Source organism: Sciurus vulgaris (genome assembly GCF_902686455.1).
Source record: "Sciurus vulgaris genome assembly, chromosome: 7".
NCBI lineage: Eukaryota > Metazoa > Chordata > Mammalia > Rodentia > Sciuridae > Sciurus > Sciurus vulgaris.
Window position 1 is genome coordinate 97,823,828 of NC_136467.1, and position 23,768 is coordinate 97,847,595.

The 23,768-nt window shown below is 35.0% G+C and overlaps 1 protein-coding gene across 3 annotated transcripts in view; it reads right to left on the minus strand.

Moving 5' to 3' along the window:
• PHF3 (PHD finger protein 3) overlaps positions 1-22,309 on the minus strand; it is an 85,274-nt gene extending 62,965 nt beyond the window's left edge. Inside the window, exons 1-2 of one of the 3 annotated variants that reach the window (XM_079146736.1) lie at positions 22,021-22,309; positions 11,086-11,261 (exon numbers count right to left, since the gene is read on the minus strand). In XM_079146736.1, the coding sequence (XP_079002862.1) occupies positions 11,086-11,119 (34 nt within the window). In that variant the 5' untranslated portion in view covers positions 11,120-11,261; positions 22,021-22,309. Of the gene's footprint in view, positions 1-11,085; positions 11,353-22,020 lie in introns of all 3 variants that reach the window. The other 2 variants (XM_079146735.1, XM_079146738.1) reach the window with 2 other exon arrangements.
• Between the last annotated feature and the right edge of the window lie 1,459 nt (positions 22,310-23,768).

The window sequence follows — 23,768 nt, forward strand, 5'->3', positions numbered from 1 at the left end:
AGAGATACACCTAAATAAATGCCTATATATACAGTGGACCGAAATATAGGAAAAGAACAGGATTCGTAATTACTGCCTTGTAGTGAAGAGTAAGCAAGCCTGCTCTTTGACATAGAGGTCAGGGTGAGAGAAACAAACTTACTATCTCATCCCTCAAGGTTGCTTACTGCAATCACAACTCTGTGAAATGGTCCAGGACAAGAGTGGTCTGGACCTTGCATTTTTAAACATACCCAGAAAGTAAGTTTAAGAACACTCAGGGTTCATAGCCAATACCTCTCCCCACAATTATATATAAATACATGACTAGTCTCAAAACAACCTTTAAAAGATCAGAAGAAAAAATTATTTTTATATAAACTTTAAAGTTCCATGATAAGGGAGACAAGGTTTTACTCAACATTGTATCTGCTGCCTGCACTCTACTTGGCACAAAACATTCAGTAAATGAATAAATAAAAACAATTCATTTTTAACAAAATACTTCAAGTTAATGTTTTCAACTTTAAATGAGGGGGGGGAGGGCAGATTTTTTTCCCCTTGAATCTAACTGAATTCCACCCTGAATCAATTATTTTACCTGATAACAGTTTCAGATACCTTATATACTTCTAACCACTGGCACTTTTATTAAAAGCACATCCTTAGACCACCTTTCTAGTATTCATGATCAACTACATCACTGGCCAATGATTCCTTCTCTCTAAACCTCTTGGGTTTCAGTAATTATAGCACCCTAATAAATCTCTTATACAAACACAAACATTCTTTAGAAAGGAAAACAGCTATCCTTTTTATTCTTCTAAAAACGGAATTTAATTTTTAAAAAAATCCTTATTTTGTTAACTTTGAAGCTAAAAAAATTTGGGGACAAGTTTAGAGTCTTGATTTAATAGTACTCATGTACTTAGTGGCAGAAAATTTTACTCCATTCAAATCTGAATTACTTACTTATTAATGAGCTTAGAAAACTAACCATTCTGGATATCTTCATTTACTGAGCTATAAAATGGGATTAACAGTAGTATTTATTTACAGATCTTAAGTCTTCTGAAGACTGAATGAGAGGGTTGCAAAAAACTTTTGAACAGTACTTGGTACATTAATACCCACACATATTAACTATTTTAGAAATTTTAAATATAATCCTTTGTGAGAAAAGAGCTAGAGGCTTTCTTTATAAGCTGCCTGCCTGCAGATATGCTTGAAATCACTTTCTTCAAAAAATTCTTGGAATATAGCTACTTTTATAACAAATATAAACTAGCCATTCAAAGAACAATGTATCATGTTCAAAGATTCTGGTGTTTTTCTGTAATAGTTAATCTTATGTAAATTCAGCAATGCTGTGGTATCCAGACATCTTGGTCAAACACTAAAGATGGACCAAGAGACTCTGAATAAAACAGATTACCTCCATTATGTGAGTGGGTCTCAATCAGCTAAAAGGCTTAAGAAACATCCCGATTTAGAATTTTCCTGCCAGACCTGCTTCTAAATCAAGCTGCAATTCCTTCCCTAAATCCACAGCCTTCCAGGCTGCCCTTGGACTTGCCAGCCTCCATAATTATGTAACTGATTCCTTAAAAAAAAAAAAAAAAAAAAAAACCAGTATCTCTTTCATCGTAAATACACACACATGCATACACTTCACAAACTGGCTGTTTTCTCTGGAGAACCGTAATACTCCTGCAAACTCTGAAAAGTTTAATAACTATATTACCAACACAAAATTAATGATTAAGAGATAACTAACAGGTGAAAAGGATCTTGAAAGCAAGACTACTAATGCAACTTGACCCTGGAAAAATAAATAACAGTTTAAATTCAACACTGACAAAGACAAGATAATAATGAACAGTGTTCCAAAGCCTTAAGAATTACCAGATATTAGTAATTTTACACTTATTACAAATTAATTAGGTCACCATTCAGATGAAAAGAAACTGTATAGAAGAGAGTAATGGAATATCATGAAAAAAAATCAGTTCAGAATCAAAGGTAGTTAAAGGTGTGAAAGGACAACCATGTCCAATAAACTTTTAGAGCTTCTAGCAATGAAATGATAGAAAGGGCATAAGTACTAAGCTGGACCAGAAATAAATAATCAACTAAAAAAAAAAAAAATTTAACTGAAGGTCTAAATCCTAAAAGGTAAACTCCATCCCTTCCAAATTCATTATCTAGCAAGGCCCATAACTAAGCACTGAATCCAAGCAGAAAATCTTTTCCTAACACTAACTGAAACTGAATTAACTACAGTCCAACAGAATTACTACCTAATAAGATACTGTCTCAGTCTGATATTTAGAGAATCCCACAAAAGACTGTAGGGTATCTAGCTAATATCCATTTATTTCATAGCAAAGTTCGAATAATTTTCCCACTGAGAAATAGGAGAGATTCATTTTAAACATCTACAAACAACCAAAAATAATCCAACATTTGGGGAAACCTACACACTCTGGAAAAGGACAAAATAAACAAATAGAAAAAACTAGTCAGACTACAGAGATTCTATGTCCCAATATAAACAGAAGGCTACTTAAAATGGCATGAATAAAGAGAACAGAGTTCTTAGAAAAAATAATTTTCATAATTAAATATGCAAAGACATGGAAAATATGGCAATGGTCTCTCAAAATACACAAAGCAAAAGGAGAGGGAGGGAGGGAGGGAGGGAGGGGGGGGGAGGGGGGAGGGAGGGAGGGAGGGAGGGAAGGAGGGAAGGAAGGAAGGAAGGAAGGAAGGAAGGAAGGAAGGAAGGAAGGAAGGAAGGAAGGGGTAAGAAACATAGGTCACATCATATGTTACTAGCAGCAGGAAAAAAGAAACAAGAAAATTCCTTAGTTAAAGGATTACTCTTCCAATTGAAAAGGCCAGAAGTGCCCAGAAAAACAAATGAAAGACCCTAACCAGGATGCATCTACATTTCAGAACACCAGAAGAGTGAAAATCCGAAGCTGGTATGGAGGGAAAGCTACCTAACAATGTCAATAAGTACTCAGATAAATATTAGGCAACCTATTAGCAATACCAGATGATAGTAGGCCAAGAACACAATTGTTTATAAATTTTTAAGGAAAGATAATATTCAACTTCTATATAAAAGCAAATCATTAATCAAGTATAATGGTATTATAAAGTTACTAAGGATATATTAAGCAAAGAGAATATAAAGAAAAAAAGATGAAATACTAGAAAGCAATACCATGAATCAAGGAAAGCAGAAAAGCTGTAGGACAACAGTTGTCAAACAGACCAAGAAAATGCCAGTAATACAATAATAAAGAGGAGACAGAACAATGACAGGGGGCTTCAGGAGATAGGGAAGATGACTTAATAGAACCAAGAGTACACTCAAGACTTTGGGAAAAGCGGCCTGTTATAACAGCACAGAAATCCAAGTTTTAAAAAAAAATGTTTAAAAAAAATGTATAGGGCTGGGGTTGTAACTTGGTGGTAGAGCGCTTGCCTCACATGTGCAAGGCACTGGGTTCAATCCCCAGTACCACATAAATAAATTAAAATAAGGTATTGTGTCCATCTACAACTAAAAACAAACAAAAAAATTTTTTTAAAGTGTATAGTCGGCTACTCAAGGAAAAAATCTGCACTTATCTTGGACCAAGGTTTGTTTTTTCGGTTTCAGGTTTGTTTGTTTAAGTGAAATAAGCAATGGTCTTTGAGAATAACAATGACATGAATATAAGCAGTACATGAAAACAATAAAATGGATATACAGTGATAAGAAGATACAGTGATAAAAAGTTAATTTTATTTCACATTTTAAATTATAAAGCTAGAAAATTAAATGTTCGGTCAATGCAAAGCAAAATTTAAATATACTTGGTGTTACAGTATGTTAAGCTAAGGAAAGCAAAAGGAAATGAAACCAAGTAGAAGTGAAACAGAAAAAATGAATTATATACAAAATGAAGACACGAATTAGAAAACTCTGCTCTTGGGCCATAAATTCCATCTCTCTAGATTTTCTGAATTTAGAAATTAATACTTTAATATCTGTATTAAAAGGTTTGTTTTATCTGAGTTCAATTTTTATTCTTGGTATTAAAGATGATTTATAGAAATAACTAATGAATAATGAATTTGTTTGAGAACTGGCACATACTATTAGAAATGTCTAAATTGAGTAACAGTATAACACAAAGTATAAGAAATAATATGGCAAGAAACAAACTGAATAGCAAATAAAGCTGTTTATGTAAATAAATTTATCCCTGTTTCTAAGTTGTATTTCACATAAAGAAATAATGAAGGGGGGGATATAACTCAGTTGGTAGAGTGCTTGCCTTGCAAGCACAAGGCCCTGGGTTCAATCCACAGCACCGCAAAAAAAAAAAAAAAAAAAAAAAATAATGAAATACATCAAGCCTACAAAATCATTTAGAATCAAAACGAAAACAGATTAATTTTCAATTAATAGCAGTTTCAGAGACACTTTTAGGTAAAATCGCATGTGCAAGGCTCTGGGTTCAATCACAAGTATTTGCTAAAAAACAAAAAACTGATGTTTTAGGTTCAAAAAACGTCCTAAAACGGGCAACTAATATTAGCATTACTATCTGAAGCCTCAATCACCAGTGAAATATCCCAATCAAGGGGTCCTATCCAGCAAAGGTATAAATCCCCACATCTATTATCTCTTCGTAAATAAAAGAGGGTCAAATCCCTTATTAATATAACAAACTTTCAAATACCTATGGTAGCTTTTATGTTCTACTCTTTCCACTTTCAAAGTGTTCTCTACTTTCAGATGTTAAAGTAACATCTCTAATTCTATGATGGGGTTACTCAATGTATTTTTAATTACAATGTTTTTTTTTCTTTTTTTGTTATGGGGACTGAACCAAAAGACACCTAACCTCTAAGCCACATCCTCAGTTCTGTTTCTTGTATTTTATTTACAGACAGGGCCACACTGATTGCTTAGAGGTCTCACTAAATTAAAATGCCTGAGACTGGCTTGAACTCATGATCCTCTTGCCTCCAGCCTCCCAAGCCACTGGGATTACAGGCGTAAACCACCATCCCCTGCACAATGTGTTTATAATCAATTTATTTTCATCATATTTGCATGATTACTTTGGATTAAATTTGTATTTTTCCTGCTCAGAAAAATCAAAAAATCAGAAGTGATCTCAAAAGTAAGGTCATCTGTGGGGGAAAAGGTACACTCATACATTGTTGGTGAAACTGAAGATTGATGCAGCTATTGAAAAGCAGTATGGAGATTCCTAAGAAAATTTGGAATGGAACCACCATTGACCCAGCTATGTCATTCCTTGGTTATACCCAAAGGACTTAAAATCAGCATAATACAGTGATGCAACCACATCAACTAAATTCACAATAGCGAAACTATGGAACCAACCTAGATGCCCTTCAACAGATGAATGATAAAGAAAATGTGGTACATATATATACACAATGAACTATTACTCAGCCTTAAAGAAAAATGAAATTATGGCATTTGCAGGTAAATGGATGGAACTAGAGAATATCATGGTAAGAGATATAAGCCAATCTCATAACCCCAAAAGGCTGAATGTCTTCTCTGATACGTCAAGAGGCTGATCCCACAGTGAGGGATGGAAAGGGAAGAGTGAAGGAACTTTGACATTATACTTACCCTACATACATGTATGAATTTTTTTTTTTTTTTTTCAGTGCTGGGGGATTGAATCCAGGGTCCTGTGCTTGTGAGGCAAGCACTCTACCCAACTGCACTATATCCCCAGCACTGGAAAAAAAATTTTTTTTTTTAATTTCGCTATTAAAAAAAAAAAAAAGTACGATCAATCATGGGCCAGGCATGATGTGTCACATCTGTAATCCCAGCAGCTCAGGAGGCTGAGGAAGGAGGATCAAGAGTTCAAAGACCAGTTGTCAGTTGCAGCAATTTAGCCAGTCCTAACAAGCAACTTAGCAAGACCCTGTTTTTAATGAAAATTCAAAAAGGATTGGGGAGGTAGCTAAGTAGTTAAGCACCCCTCGGTTCAAATCCCTGATACCCCCCCAACAAAAAAATGGTTTGAAAAATGGTCTAAGAGGGTCATTGAAGCACAGTTGTTTTTTTCAAAATTAATAAAATATTAGTACTTCAGAAATAAACAAAAATAGCAAAGAGTCCAGTGCAAGTAGAGAATTAATATGTATGTACAGCGGGTATAGTTTGTACAAAGACTCCCACCCACACCTAGAAAAACGTGCAAATGAAGACTACAATAATAAATATCTCAAAACTGAATTTTATTGGACCACCGAACTCACTATGCTTAGTTCGATGTATTTTCTAAATGAAAATTGTGCAGCCAGGTGTGGTGGCCCATGCCTATACATCCCCAGCGGCTCAGGAGACTGAGCAGGAGGATCATGAGTTCAAAGTCAACCCACAACAGTTTAGCAAGGCCCTAAACAACTAGCAAGACCAGTCTTAAATTAAAAGGGGCTGAGGATGCAGATCAGTGGTTAAGCACCCCTAGGTTCAATTCCTGACAGCAAAAATAAAATAAAATAAAATTGTTGTCCAAAAGAAGCATGAAGCCATAAAACCTGTAAATACCTTTTTAAACTAATTTCAGTAACACACTAGGTCACAAAATCATTTTTCCAGAAAATGTGCTACTATTAATTTTTTTCTAATTTTAAACAGATGAATTCTATCTCTAATGATGAAGCAGGTCAAAACTATAGTGGTATGATTAAAAAAGTATAAAATACATACTGCATGTTCTCACTCGTGGAAGCTACAAAAGTTGATTTCACAGAAATAGAGAGTTGAACAGTGGTCAATAAAGGGTAGGAAAGGTAGAGGGAAAGGAGTTTAGAGGGAGGGAGGCAGGTAAATTCTAATATTTCTATCAGCAGGGTATAGAGTGGCTATATTCACAATAATTTATTATGTATTTTATAAAAAAACTAGAAGGAATTTGAAGCCTCCCAACACAAGAGAAAAAAAAGGGATAGATTATGTTCTGAGGAAATGCTAAACTGTCCTGATTAAATGTATCAAATTATGACACTATATCCCCATGAATATGTACAATTATGTGTCAACTTTTACAAAATGTGTGCCAAAACAGGACAAAACATTACACTGATGAGAAAATTTGCAAACTTAGTTAAACATGTATCAAGAATACTTTGCTCAGAAGGCAAAGCAGCACAAGACAAATTTTTTTAAACAGTGCTTGATATCATATAGTTATCAGTGGCATTCATGATAGGAAAGTAATTAACAAGTGCAGTTAGCAGATACTTTACAGTTGAAAAAACACAATATCAATCAACTCAGCTAATATGCAGGATTATCTATAGAAGTTAAATAATTTTTAAATTGCTTCATCTTTAAAAGCCAATATTACAGGAGGCATTTTTTTAATAATTTAGTAAATGATGATTTTTGCAAGGCATGATGAAGCCTGGACAAGGTCATCTTAGTTTAACTGAAGGAGTGTAGTAACTACAAGTGCTACATTGAATATAAAGTACTCTGAATACCATGCATCTACAACTGTGTCTGTCTTCCTGGTCCTTAGGCAATGTTGATCAACACAGTAAAAACAAATAAATCACAAATATCAAAAATTTCTCTTCGATGCATTACATAAAGAAACAAATCATAAGAATAAGATTTTTTTTCCCCAAATGAATCATAGCTGGCAATGTAAAAGGGGAATGCATTTGTTTATAAAATTAGGGATAAATTTAACATTTCTTCATGACACTGATAATGCCAAAAAACACCATTTCAATGATTTTTGAATACAGTCCTTAAGTGGCATATATAAACATATTCAGCATTTTAAAACATTTCTGAAAATATTGTTTTTAATTTAAAAATAAAAGGATTTTTAGAGTACAATAGTGATTTGATCATCAAGATTGAGTATCTAGTATTTCCTGGCTTTCCTCACTCAGTGGAATTTATAGATAGATAGATAGATAGATAGATAGATAGATAGATAGATAGATAGATAGATAGATAGATAGACAGATAGATAGATATGGATAGATAGATAGATAGATAGATAGATAGATAGATAGATAGATAGATAGATAGATATAAATAAAAGTATTAGTGGGCAGCACATCCAAAAGCCATATGCAAACACTATAGGCAAACTAATACTTCACCAGAGTCAAAAAAGCATTCAAAAAGAGGATCAGGGCTCCACTGGCTGCTCTTTCTCAAAAATCAAGCAATTAGCATACAACAAGTGCTAAAAATAATATTCCCATTTCCTATTGTTGTTATTTTTAAAACTACTTATGCTTTTCTGGGATGACAACTGAAATATTAATGCAAACCACTCAAATATGTCAACAAAAATTTGGTCTTACTTACCAACTCCAGTAAACAACCTGGTTCAGCCTAACAGAACAAGATATGGAAAACTATTTGTTTGCAAATTTTGTAACACTGAGAAAATCAAAGTTACAAAGTAACCACAATCTATAGCTTTTACTCTCCTAAAGATACAAATGGAACATTTCCTAACTAAGCTTTGGTCAAGGCAAAGTAAAAAAACCTATAGAGTCAGGTAAAAACATCTAGAAATGTCATTTTATAACAAAACCTGAAATAACTTACAAACAGCTGAAAGTTAGTATCTACATAGTGCTTTCATTAATAGTTACAAAAAGACTTCTTCTTTGAAATGCACCAGTAAATCTAGTATTATTCCAAAACAAAACAAGTTTTATTTATTCAAAAATGCTTTCCATTTTGCTCCTGTGAGAAAATGTTTGGACCTTTTACTGAACAAATATCCTAAAAGGCAAAAAGAACTTTGAAGCATGTAGATAAATCCCCTGGACTGATGGAAACATGAAATTTAAACAATCCTAGACAGAGGAGCTGTATCATTATTTTTTCCCCTCATAATCCCCTGCCATATCTTACAAACATGCATACTACAGGTATATGATATAACAGTTGCACTACAGAATCTAAAATAAACAATTGTAGCAAATAAATTTTAAGGTAGGAAGATTCAGAAAACTAATTCTCCTCACGCTGAAGTTTGAAAGATAAAGAATCATATCATAAATAAGTATCAATAAATCAAACACCCAAAAATTTTAATTACTTCACTAAAGAAAAACTAACAGGAAAAGAAGAAATGAGACTATTCATATGAATAAAAACATCATACAAATGAAATCGATTTTTTAAGAAGGAGAGATAGCAAGTAGGACTACTGACGTTACTAAAGAGATAGATTTTATAAAAATGTCTAACAAGATGATAAATGTGTCATTCACATGCCCGATACAACATCCTTTGAAGGCAATTATAGATTCCACAACAAGGGACACAAACATTAAATAAATATTCTTCCTGAATCTTGGACTAAATTGAGAAACAATGCGCATATAACCAAAAACTGTCAAAGTGCTTATTAACAATAAAGATAATTAGAATACTATACTGACACAGGCACCAAACTGAACACTGCATACATAAAACAATTTTTAAAGCTTAAAACATTTAGAATACAACAAGAAACAATGTAACACTGTAAACACAACACAATGTAAACAATTCAGAGATACAGCATTAGCCAACAATTCAAAACCTCATTATAAGGAATGATTCAAATGACAAGATTCACAGTATCCAGAGATGAGGGTTTCAGGCAAGAGTAATGTAACAAATTTATGGGTTAAAGCAGATCACTCATTCCAAATGTTAAGTATTGCTGTATAAAATTTTAAATATTAGGCAAAAAATATTAAAATGAATGAAAAAATATACTGGAAAACTGAACTTCAGGAGAGGGTCTAGAATCATGAAAAACAAATCAAGATCACATAAACCTGTGCACCACTTTAGGGAATGATGAGGGAAAGCCTTACCTTTCCATGTGAGGCTTTTACCTTTATTCAAACTTTGGCTTACAGAGAACTGCCTCCCTCAAGGTTTAGGGTAATATTTTCCTTTGTTTTATAAAATAAAAACTACTTATTTTTCTATATATTAACATAATGCCAAATAAGTTCTTATTAAAAAATCATTTAGCTTTATAGAAATTTAATTAATCTCCCTCTGGGCTACTTCAACTATAGATCCTAGAGCAGTGCTGTCCAACAGAAACATAATGCAAGCCACATGTGTGATTTTAATTCAAGTAGCCACTTCTTTAAAAAAAAAAAAAAAAAACAAAAAACAAAACAAATAACACAAAGCAAAAAACAAATAAGCAGGCATGATCGTCCATCTACTTAGTTGCTGAAACAGGAGGCTTGACACCAGGAGTTCAAAGCCGCCTAGGCAACATAGCAAAACCACTCTCAAAAAAAGGGGGGGGGAGCACACAAAATTGATTTTAAATAATTTGTTTAACCAAAAACATCACTTTAATACATAAATGAGCATTTAAAAATTCTCATTTTTATTTTTTTATACTCATGTTTATAAATCTACAAAATCTCATGTGCATTGTATAGCACATCTCAGTACTGGATGCATTTCAAGAAATCAAGTTATATGTGGCTAGTGGTTACTGTACAGGAAAGCACAGGTCTAGAGATTCTTTTCCTACTGGTTTTGAGATATACAAAATACTTAAGAATTTGAAACTGGAGCAAGAATGTATTAAATTTGAAGGGCTGGGAGGAACATTAGGAAAGGTCAATTCAGCCATCTGCACTTAGCGGCCTAGTGTAAGGACAGGTCCCAATCTGTCAGGCAATCCCTATTGCTAGTAAGACTTCCAATTCACACCTGTTTTAATGACATAATAATTAACAGCACAACCCTATATTCTCACAATTTCCCAATCGAATAACAAATTAATGGTCCTCCAACTGTATCTACAATATTCTTTGAAAATAATTCCATACTTCTTGGAAGAAATTTAGTTTAAATTCTCATTCTGATGCCTGGAAAAGAAGCTCTAAATTCAAGGAAAGAACCCTAAAATTACTACCCTCACCATCAAAAAAAACAAAAAACAAAAAACAAAAAACAAAAACAAAAAAAAAAAACAAAAATGCTGCTGAGAAAATTCTTATTTAATTGCAGAAAAAAAGGAAAAAAAAAAAAGTAAGAATTACCTGTTGAACAAGGCAATCTGGAAATTGGGATCATTGCTATCCAAAACAGGCAAACAGAACTGGTTACTTGCAGATCCTAGCATAGGATCCTTATCGCTGAGCAGTTCTTCAGCGAGTCCTCTAAGACATTTTGACTTGTACTAAATCCTCACAGACTTCATTCTCCAGGTTGGATCCTAGAAATAGGGCATCATCTAAGTGTTCAGTAGGAATTAAATGATTAAATGTATCACTATATCCATGAAGACTTCTGTGTGTCTTTCAGCCCTATAGAAAGACAAAAAAATACCATAAGAAATAAAGCTATCAATTGAAAATCACCTACTACCAAATTATTTTAATAGTTTTGAGTCTAAGAACACACTTCTGAATTTTGTTTTAAAAAAAATCCTCACTGATTTTAGAATATACATTTGAAATGTGGTAATGAATCTTTACTAAATAATCTTTCTTTATCATGCATGTATAATATTATTTACAGAAATCCTAAATGTTTACTCAAGTCATTATTTTTAGAAAAAAAATATGTATATAGTCCAATAATTTGACACATTGTGAATTACATGGCTTAAACCATAAAAACCATATTTTTTTAACCATAATGTTTTTCATAAATTAGAATCAAACACGCTTTTACAAATAAGTCCAGGTATAAGAGCTAAAATCAAGTCATTTAAATTATTGTTCCATACCTAGTAAAACTGTAAAGTACCTCACTTTATTTACAAAGCATTTAAATTATTTGAAGAAAGATAACATAGACAAAAAAGTTTGTTGTGGGGGCAGAAGAGGAAAATAGAAATATTAACTAAACCAAACAAATCAAACTTAAAAATACACAAGCACATGAGAATGTGCACAATAAACCACATTTTTCCCCCCAGGGTCCCCTTTAGTAGAAATGAGAACAACAGAAAAACAATCATATAAGTAATTTAAATGTATTTTATGTGTAATCTATACAGATTACCAGTTAGTCTCTCCACTTGACTGTTCCTATGAATTAGATATTCAGCAAAGTCACCTCATATCTAAGGAGCCTCAATTATCACAAGTTGAATTATTTTCAATCCTGGTTTTTAGACAGATAAAACCAAACCAACATACTTTTGGGGGAAGAGGAGGAGTCAATAAAAAAAAAAAAATTAATGTTCAGTTATTCAGAAAATCCCACTGATTAACCAGAATATACTGAGCTCAATACTTTAAGGTTTTTAGAGTAGCTCCAAATCTACCAAAATTTTCTCAACTGAACCTTCAATTTTTGCCCCTATAAAAATGAGGGAAGAGGTTCACATTTTCATTTGCCGATATACAACATAGCTTTATTAAACATTTTGCCTACATAAGATATTTAATCCCCAATAAAAAAATAGGATCTATTATTATCCCTGTTTTACAAATAAATGCACTTATAAAATTTTTAAATCTTCCTCAAAGTCAGAAAATATCAGCCAAGGTTCAACCCAGATTTCAGGCTCCACAGCTCATACCTTGGTGGTACCTTTCACGCTAAGCTAAGGCAAATCTGGAAAGATTGATTCATTACAGTCTTTTTAAAAACAATTTTCCAACATTTCTCAACAAATCAGTGGTTGCCTAGGGCCACAGATAAGTGTTAGATGGACTCCAAAGAAAAGATGATACTTTGAAGAATGATGGAAAATGCCCTGAATCTTGATTGTGGTAATGGTTCAGAAATCGGTTCATTTTTAATGAGCATAATTTATTGTATCTGAAATAATAATAATTTTCAAAGCTAAGAAAATTTCTCTTGGTCTTAAAAAAGTTAATCCCCTTTAAAATAAGTTTTCAGTATCTCTACTTAAATTTTACTATTATTTACACAGAAATATTAATAAAGCACCGAAAGAAAATGTTACCTATTTTACTTATTCACTGGTATTCTCCAAATTAACAGAAAACTGTAGTTTAACAATGCTGATAAAAACTTATAAAAGTCTCTTTAAGGGCTGGGGAGATAGCTCATGTGGTAGAGTGCTTGCCTCATAAGCACAAGGCCGTGGTTCAATCCCCAGCACCGCAAAAAAAAAAAAAAAAAAAAAAAAAAAGTCTCTTTGAAGAAAGAAATCCCTATAGTTATATGATCCCGGTACCTAAGAAAGGTCTCAATAATACATCACCAATACTTCTACTAATACATTTTTGGATTCAAAAAAAAATTCTAGTATAATACATCAAACAATCAAAAATAATTTACTAAAAGGGTTTACCATTTGCAAAATTAAGCAATTAGAGCATTATCAATGAATCATTTATCTGGATGTGCTGGAATCCAAACTTTACATTACAAATCAAAATGACTTTCTCTTCAGAGGGCTGCATCCCAATCAATAATCTGTTTCAGATGAATCAAAAAGGAAAAAAAAGGCAATTCTAGTTCTAGAAACAAACTGTTAATTTTCCTTCTAAAATGGTACTCTGACTCTACTGAAAAGGCACTCTCATAGCAACACAAGGCTAATAAATCCATAAATTTCACATGATGGCTTTCTGCTGCACCAAACACACTATACTTTCGAAGCGGGGTGTTCAGAACAATTCACAAGTTATGGTCACACAGTTCAAGATCACAAAGCTATATGGAAGACCAGCCCATTCTAAAATCTTTATACTTCCCCCACTTAATACTGCTATTTGCAAAATATTCCCAAAGTCCTTTACTGAAAGTGCCTACAAGCCTATACCATATTTTTAATCTCAATAGCAGGTAAGATTCAGTCTTTAAAGAATCACTGATGCACACCTGTAATCTAAATACCTTTGGGAGGCTGAGGCAGGGAGGCTCACCAAGTTCAAAGCCAGCCTCAGCAACTTAGTGAAGCAAGACTGTCTCAAATAAAAAATAAAAAGGCTATATAGATATGGCTCAGTGATTCAGCACCTCTGGGTTTAATCCCTGGTACAAAAATAATAATAAAACAGAATAAAGCACACTGTTAAAAAGATGGGCAAATCCAACTGTCCAGTATACAGTTTTAGTCAAAACTAGTATGGGCACATAAGTTTCTCAGGACTCAAATAACAGGCATTATCAAGGAAAATGCTTCTATGGTCCAAAGTGGAGAAGGAGCAAGTTTAACACAGTTACATTTCTTTAAGAATACCTTTTATTTATTCAATAAATGTTTATAACATCTCACTCCCAGGAGGCAGAAGCAGGAGAATATCAAGTTCAAGCCCAGCCTCTGCAACTTAGTAAGACCCCATCTCAAAATAAAAAATATACTAGGGATGTAGAACAGTGGTAAAGCACTTCTGGATTCGATCCCTAGTTCAAAAGGGGAAAGAAAAAAGCAGCTACCATTGCATGAGACACCTTGGTAGGCCAATAAATATGGGAATCTTTTAAAAGAGAATAAGCATAAAGTCTCCCAAATTATGGACCCAAAAAGACAATTTCCATTGAATACATCACAAGACCAGTATTTTGTGGAATATATTTTGAGGAAAACTGTTATAAATAGTAAGACTGGTTTTTCTTATGTAGTTCCAACTGGCTCTGCAGGCAATTGCATGGGGAAAAAATGCCAAAAATGACTGTATGCAGTCATCCAACAAGACATTCCTAAAAGTAACATTTATCAGAAATAAACAGCAACTGATTTTAAGAAACATCTCAGGTATCAAAAATAGAAGTTCTTGCTTAGTACCAAAAATGAAAGTCTTAAGATAAATAGGAAAACAAATGTTAACTAACTATAGAAATATTAACTCACAATGGACACACTAATATATTCATCAATGCAATGTAGATTACATCATAGAACAGGAAAAGTACAGTAATGAATAAATTGGTGAAATTAGACTACAGTATGTAATGTTAGTTAAAAAATAATGTACTTATAATCTTTTAGCTCTGATAAGGCACCAGCATTAATGTCAGCTGTTAATAATCAGAGAAACTGAATTAAGGGTATACCAGAACTTCATAGCTTCTTTGCAATTTCCTAGAAATCTAAAATTATTCCAAAATAAAACATCTTAAAAAAAACACTAATTTTCAGATACCTAAGCAATATAGACAAAGATAAACAGATCTGAGAAAAATTAATAGCTGATTAGTATCTAATTATACAGACTGCTAGATTTAAACAAGTTCCTTTTCCTTACATTTTTGGTATTATAAACTTAATAAATGAAAACAATAAGCACATCTGGAGTATATTTTAAATGGCTAATGATAAATATATACCTAGTTAAATCAGTATCAATAATTTGGGAATACGTTTGCTAAAATCAATGATTTCTGGGATCAGAGACATACCTTATGTTTACAGACAACATGTATGCAACTAAGAGAACTGAATATGCTTAATAAATACTATTTTGATCATATATGACATTTATTACAAACATTTGTCCTTTGAGTGCCAGTGAAACAACCCCAGTCTCAAATTCAAGGAATTAACAAGCCAAAACAGAATACAGACATATAAACAAATACAACAGCATGGTAAACATCTCAACAAAATATGAAGGGTCAGTCATATTGGAGGCTGCAGATAGTATCACAGAGAAAGGCTAAACTCAGGAAGCCAAGAAAAGTAAGGAGATGATATGTAAGCTGGGACCTGAAGGTCCAGAGGATATTATAAGCAAGAGAAACAGCATACATTAATTATGAATGGCTGAGTTCAGCCCTAATGGACTACAGACTCAGAATACCATTAAAAATTGAACTAACATGCTAATAAAGTTTATCTGAGCCCAAAGTTATTTCCTGCTTTAAAATACTTGTTTTATCTACAAAGAGAATTATACTGCAGCCAATTTAGTTTATACTACTAAAATCAAGTTACATTATTTTCTACGTGGTTAAGCGTGACTAGAATGGAAGATTAATAAATAATGGAAAAAAGTACACTTCTACAAAACTACTTTAAAAGTCTCAGTTTTTCTTTTAAGAACACTTTAAAATAAATGCATTAATTTAATTATATATTATTATTTTTTAAAAAGCACAAATGAACTTAACCAATAGGGAGAATGAAATATTATCAGGATAATTTTAAAGTCTATGAAAGAAAATTGAACAGCTAATAATAATAGTAGTGGTGGGTAGGACATTCTATGTATGATGGTAAATAAAGAGCTCATAATAGAATAACATTTTAGCCAAAACCTGAAATGAAAGAATGATCAATTTATAAATGGGTAAGAGCAATACAGGAAAAGATCTAGAAGTGCAATGGTCCTGGAAATGAAGCACACTTAATGCCTTCCAGTCCTTATATCATAGTTTAAATTAAGCAATTTCATTAGGCATTCTTAGTAAGAAAAAAATTCTAATAGCCAGTGATAATCCCAGATAAAAGTACTACTGTTAATAACAATAAAGCATAAAACGATGCGCTCTAACTTTCATGCCAGATAATGTGACAATCTGCTCTGTATCAGTAATTAACCAAAGGGAATTATGCCCCTCCAGAGGGCATTTGATCAACATTTAGAGATATGTTTTGCCAATCACAACTGGAGATGGTACTAGAGAAATCTAGTAAATACACAGTAAGGCACAAAAAATAGCCCACACAAAGAATTGTGCAGCCAAAAATATCAACAGTATCAAGGCCAGAACTCCTGCTCTACACGTACTAATTCATTTAACATGACAACCTATTTTATAACCCCAATTACCACAAAAAATAAATAAGTTCGGGTCAGAGATTAACTACTTGCTATATTTAAGTGGTGGAGTTAAACATGAATGCAGAAAAATCTCATTCAGAAGTCAATGACCTAGGAACAAACTAATGTAACAATGAATCCACCATTATATATAGTTATAATGCAACAAAACATATATATATTGGGGGGACCATTTAATCCCAGTGACTCAGGAGGCAGGCAGAAGAATCACAAGTTCAAGCCAGCAAAAGTGAGGCACTAACCAACTGAACGAGGCCCTAAATTTCTAAATAAAATACAAAACAAGCTGGGGATGTAGCTCAGTGGTCAAGTGCCCCCAAGTTCAATCCCCAGTACCCCCCTCAAAAAAAAAAGCCAGTCTCAGAAACTTAGTGAAGCCCTGAGCAACTTAGCAAGACCTGTCCTTAAATAATAATTAAAAAGGCTGGAGATTTAACTCAGTTGGGTGAGCATCCTGGGTTCAATCCCAGGTACCAAAAACAAAACACACAAACAAACCAAATATGGGGACAGGAAGTCACTGCCCTTACCGTTACCCTGTGTTTTATTTTTATAAAGTAATTCACTAAATAATTTATTATCCAGGTCACTGTTCTAAATAACTAAATTGTATTATGTATTTAATCTTCACAACTGCACAATTAGGCAGCAAATTATTATTGTTATTATTTTCTGAATTTACAAGAGGAGCTAAAGCTTATCAAAAATGTACACCCAACATTACAGAACAAATGACAGAGTGGGGACTCAGATCCACTCTGTATGACACAAGATCAGTTTTTAACCACAATGGCATAAAAACACTGCAGATGAATCACAGTTATCCTTCTAGGATAAGTCAAGGAAAATTACTAAATGTCAAGCCATGTGGTATGACACTACTACAAAACACAATTCTACAAAGCAATGCAACCTAGTCACCTGCCTCTACATCAAATTCGATCAATTTCATTCATTAGTATAATCTACTGGTAAACCTCTTAAAGAAAGCAAGAATAACTTCTTTTCTGAATGTATCTAAGTAAAAAGAATACATAAGATATCAAGGTGTCTGCTTGCAAAGCAGATTTATGAATTTAGAAAAAAGCACTAACAGAAGCTGAAACTTGCAAAAGCAGAATTACTAGCCTAACAGAAGAAAGAATGAGTTAATTTCAAAGCTTACAGTTATTTTGGCATTATAAGTGATATTTTAAGAAGCATTAGAAGTTTGACTTAACCGCCTAATTACTAGAACTAGCATCATCATTATAACTACAGTCTACGTAGTAACAGGCCAACATGTACTTAGCACTTACTACATACCAGGTCTTATGCTAAGTGTATTGTATGCTTTGTCTCATTAGCTCTTCACAATGACTCTACAAACTAGGTGCAATATTAATTTTTCTTATACAGAACAGTAATTGTACGAACAATGACACAATATTCCCAAGGTCACATACCCAGTATTCTCAAATTTTAGCTCAGTGTAGGGCTAATTCCTGAAGCCTGTATGTTTATACTTTATGTACTATACTCACATAACACATATTACTGTTTGTGAATTTTAAAATATCATCCATGAAATCTACAAAAATACTATAAACAAACTGACTCTTCTTACAAAATAAAGCAGGAAATGTGCATTTAGCCACCTATACACATTAAAAAAACAAAATGGCTATCCTCAATGAACACATTGAACTGTGTATGAACACAGTTTGAAGGAAAAGCAAAGTCATCAACAAAAAACTTTGCAACTTATTTTTACAGTCTGAAGTTTTATTTTTTATGTGTCCCCCTCACACAAACCATGAATTAAATACAACATTAAGTTTAGCCTTTCTGTATAATCTTTGCCATTCAAAACTATCTAATAAAGTGAGATTATACCAACAGATTATACCAATATGTAACACTTTAAAATTTTTATTTCTGTATTTCCCCTCTTCATTGTACCAACAGTCATAAAAATTTTAAATTTATGACCATTAAAATGTTCCAAATTAAATACATAATTCTCCAGGAATGGTGGCACATGCCTATAATCCCAGTGATGTGGGAGGCTGAGGCAGGAGGATCACTAAGTTCGAGGTCAGCCTCAGCAACTTAATGAGACCCTGTCTCAAAATAAAACATAAAAAGGACTGGGGATGTAGTTCAATGGTTAAGCAACCCTGGGTTCGATCCCTGGTACTCCACCCCAAAAATAACCCATCATAATTCATAGCAATAACTGTATAGTATATACATCTAAAAATTTCATACACCTATTATAATTCTTGAACTATTTCACACTTTTAACTCAAATACCACTGATCTAACATTTTGTGTCTTTGAATCTTATTTTCCCAGCATAGATTATGTTCCATAAGAGTAAAAATAGTATCTGGGTCTCAAGTATTTTTATCAAATCAATAATCTCAGTATCTTTCCACATGTAATCAAAGGGCAACAATTAAAGGAAAATGTTTTCACTATTCTCAAAGATGTAACAGTATCACAAATGTGTAACAGTATGCAAATAACTTTTGTAGTTTAAAAAATATCTATGTTTCTAAAAAGTATTCCAGGATTCTCAGAGAATGCTCCAAGAAAAAAATTAAATACAGCCTAAGATGTTCTATTCCTGAAAAGAAAAGAAAATTCTAGAGCCACTTGTCAGAAAGAATTCCTGAAATGCGGATGAATGAAAATATTTAAATCAGCACTCTAACCCTGAACTCCCTGACACTGTGTGAAGTAGTTATTTATAATACAAAAACCTGAATGCTGACCAATAAATCTCCATTATTTCATTTTAAAAATTGAAGCAGTATTATTTCAGAAAAAATTAATACATAAAAAATTTATGACATCGTAACAGAACTTATTCTGTATCTTTACGTGTATCTTACACATGGAAGAAAGCAAAAAAATATCAAAAAAGCAAACACTGTATTACCTTGTCAGAGAAAAGTCATTATCTGTTTTAGCACTAGAAAAATAGAATTGTGTGCATACTTTCATTCAACAGTTTTCCAGGTAGAACCTACAGTATGAAAAATCTGAACTCTTTCATTTTGCAATAAACAAAATTGTTTACTTGGTGCCTTCCAACTTTTACCAACAATACTTTAGAAAAGGCAAAGACTACCAACCTTTCCTAGGTGATTCGAATACTTAATATAATTTAAATTTTAATAACGGTTTTAAATGAGTAATATAACAACAAAGACAATTATGCTTTCAATTCTTCTATCTTGATATTTTTATTTGATCAAACCTATTTTTCACTCACTTTTCCACCAATTCTCTTACATTTGATTTATTGGAATATACAACATATTAGCATACTGTTAAGATCAACATGATCAAGTTATTTAAGTTCTTTCTAACAACAAAGAATACATAACTAATTTCAGTGGAAGACAACTTCACTGTTCTCCCAGTAGTATACTAAAGCACTAAAATAAATTGCATTTTTAATGCTCTTCAATAAATAGACCTATGAAGTATGCAAGGAACAGGGAAAACTTTGGTCCTATCACTGATTCATCCGTTACCAGTTTGATATTCACTAGTATAACTACCAAATAAACCTTATAATTGTAATTCTTTTTAAATGAAAGTGACCCATTTCAGCCAAGTGTAAGTATTTCTGCAGCTAAGGAAGTCACTGAATGTGTGGCTTGATCAGGGCAGTAGTAACTACTAAAGTCCCCCTTAAATTCTATTTCTGTCTTTGGAAAATAGAGTATTTACTTTAAAATAATAATAGTGATGATGATGTTGGGGGAAAAGAATCATTATGGTAACACATGACCAGTAAACAGAAGAATGGGAAGAAAAAATTAAAAGTGGGGAAAGGTCAATGTGATGGCAAAGTTTACAAGTATTATTGACATAACAATAATCTTCAAACAACACCTTCTGTGCTCTGTAATGGGAACTATAAATTCAAAAATATTAAGCATGCTACAATAGTAAACTTCCTGGTTACTGGACTCACATTTCTTTCTTATCACAAAACACACATATTCACCTACAAACATTTTGTAAATACCAAAACTTCATTCAAGACTTAAAAAAAAAAAAAAAAAAAAAGTAACTAAATAATTGAGGGTAGTTTTGGAAGATCTTAAATGACCGTGTTTTGGAAGATCTTAAATGACCAGCTCAAAAAAGACAAAAGTTCGATCCCGAAAAAGTAACTCAATACAGCTACTATTTAAGTACCTAAAAGTACTTACTGTTATCGTTTTTATATTTTGGTTAAAATAAGTGAGTAAAGTTCGTATTTAGGGATGTTCAATTATCAATGATTCTTTTTTAACATCTCTACATATAAAGAAAATCAGGAACAGGCAGATATTAAAGCACTGTTGCCACTTCCATTATACCACAATCATATTCTACTAATGATTACCGCATCGGGCTAATAATCACACATTTGAATCCTGGAAATGGCATTTAGAAACCCAAAGATGGAAAAAGGTCATCTGACCCGCGGCAATACATTCCTGAGGGAAAGAAGAGACACTGGAACCGTGAGCGGTACCAACATTCTTTCCCTTTCTCCCAACACCCCCTCGCCGTGTCAGGTGATCAGTTATTTAGCACCATTAACACGTACGTATCGACAAGTGGTTCATTAAATTAAACGTATTATCAGAAGACAAGATTAGCTTCTACGCTTCTCATTTCAAACTACGCGAAAGGAGCCGACAGTTTGGGTCCCGAGCACAAAAGCGCGCGTTAACAGGAGGATGGATGGAGCACCCACAACCCTCTTCAAAAGCGGGGTGGGCAAAAGGATCGGTCTCGCGGCCAAAGCCATTCCCCGCCCTCCCGGCCCCCGGGCCCAGAGCTCGACGCTGGGGCTCCAGGAGAAAGCGACTGCCCGAAGCTGCGGATCCGGCAGCCTGCGAGCCCGGCCTTCCGGCAGCGCCCGCCGTGCTGTGCCTCGCCTCCCGGCCTGCGCGTCGGCCGGCAGCGGGGCAACTAGTAGACAAGGGCCGAGGAGAGGCCGCGGACCCGACCTTCCGCTGGAGACCGCGCCTCCGCGGCTCCCTCCCCAGCCCGTGTCCAAACGGTCCCGGCGGCCGAGGCGGGGCGCGGGTAGGCCGTGGGACGTTGCGCAAGAGGCCCGGGAGGCGATTTCCCCGCGGCGCGGGAGAAAGGCGGGCAGTGTCCGCCGCGGGAGGGCGGGGAGGACCGCGGAGGCGCCGTGCGTGTGGAAGGGGACGGGGGAGGGGAGGATTGCCCGTCTCCCTGGCCGCGGCCACAGCCGCAACTCACCCAGCTCCTCCAGACGAGCGCTACCACTGGCAGCAAGAGGAAGATGGTGGCCGTGCCGCCGCCGCTGTGGAGGAGGAGGGGGCCGGTGGGTGCCGCGGATAGGGGGTACGCGCAGGGACGTCGGCGTCGTTGCCACAGCCTCTTTTCCTCCCGGGACCGAGCTGCTGCTGCTGACGACACTATGCCTGGCTTCCCGCGTCGCCTTCCTAATCCTCGTTGCAGCCGCCACCGCCTTGGCCCTAGAGTCGCTTGCCTCGTGGAGATCGTGCGGCGCCGCGAGACCCCGCAGCCATCGGCGTGCGGCTGCGGCGCGGGAGCAGGAGAGGGGCGCGTCACGTGACGCCACTGTTTACCGTTCCGGGGGCCGCGGCCTGCGTAGCCACCGCGCCTGCGCTCTTGGGTCCTCCCGCGCCGCGCTCCGCTGGCCCCCGGCCGCGGGTTCCACTGGGCTTGCGTCCTTCTAGGGACGCGGCACCGCCCGCGGATGTCTAGCGTCCAGCTCACCGGCGGCGGGCAGGTTAAAGCAAGAGATGGGCGCCTTTTCTCGACTGTAATAAGCACTAGGGCTTGAACAGTTAGTGTAATATGGATCGGCAAAAGCTGCTCCCCACTCCCAAGGATCTTTTCGTTAATTGGCTGTAAGTTCAAGAATGGTAGACGATGCCCACATATTCTCTGATGGCTCTGCACGACAGTCACCATTGACTACTGCCACCCTCACCCTGCCGCCATCTAGCCGGTCCATCTCAAGGCTGTAAATTGCCTGCACCAAGAAACATTCTTGGTGTCCTGGTATTCAATAAGCAGTCTTCAGAATGTGATTTGAGGTCCCCTGAGAATCCCCAAGACCTTAAACAGAAGCCGCCATTCTTTTGACAATAGCATATGTTTAAGGCCAAATTTCTTCCCACCTTTCAACCAAAACAGTATATAGAAACTGATGGAACACAGATAAGAGAATCCAGTCATTTTCTGTCTAGCCAGACATTAAGGATATTTGCAAAATTTTAAACAACGACACTGTTCATTTGTCAGAAATTGTTTTTGTATTTAATGTGGTTAGATGCAATTGGTTATTTTAAAATAATAAGTGTTTAAATATTTCTAGGTTTAATCTCTAAGATGGTAAATATCAGTAAAACAACCATATAAAGAAAAGCTCTTGGGAATCCCTCAGTATTTGAGAGTGTACAGAGGTCCTGAAACTAAAAAGACAGAATCCTCAGTCAAGTTTGGGGTGCTTCCACAGTAGTTAGGGCTTACCCTATACCAGTCCTAACGAACACTGTGGTTTAACTCTTGCTTCTCAGTCACTTGGACCAAAATGAGCCCCTTAAGGACAGAAACTGTGTCTTCTTTCTGTAGAGACTATTTCAGTGTTTCAGTAAGACTGCAGAGCACCTTAATTATTCATGTGGCCTGCACTATTCCAAAATCTCTACTTGTTGACATAAATCTCACACCAAACCACAGTTCACGCTGCAAGACCAGTACAAGGTAGAATAAGTCACAGGCATGTGGTGATCCTTTCTTTACTCTCTCTACTTTTCTGACATTTTAAGTATTCTTGATACCCTGGGCTTCTAGAAGGAGATTTGGATTGTCCTGATTCTGCCAGATTTCTAGCATTCCACCCTTCCCTCTTGACTCATCAATCCCTCAAGACTTTGCTTTACAAATCTTTTATTTATTTATTTATTTTTCTTTTGAGGAAAGAAAATAGAAATGAATAACCAAAAATATTTCTT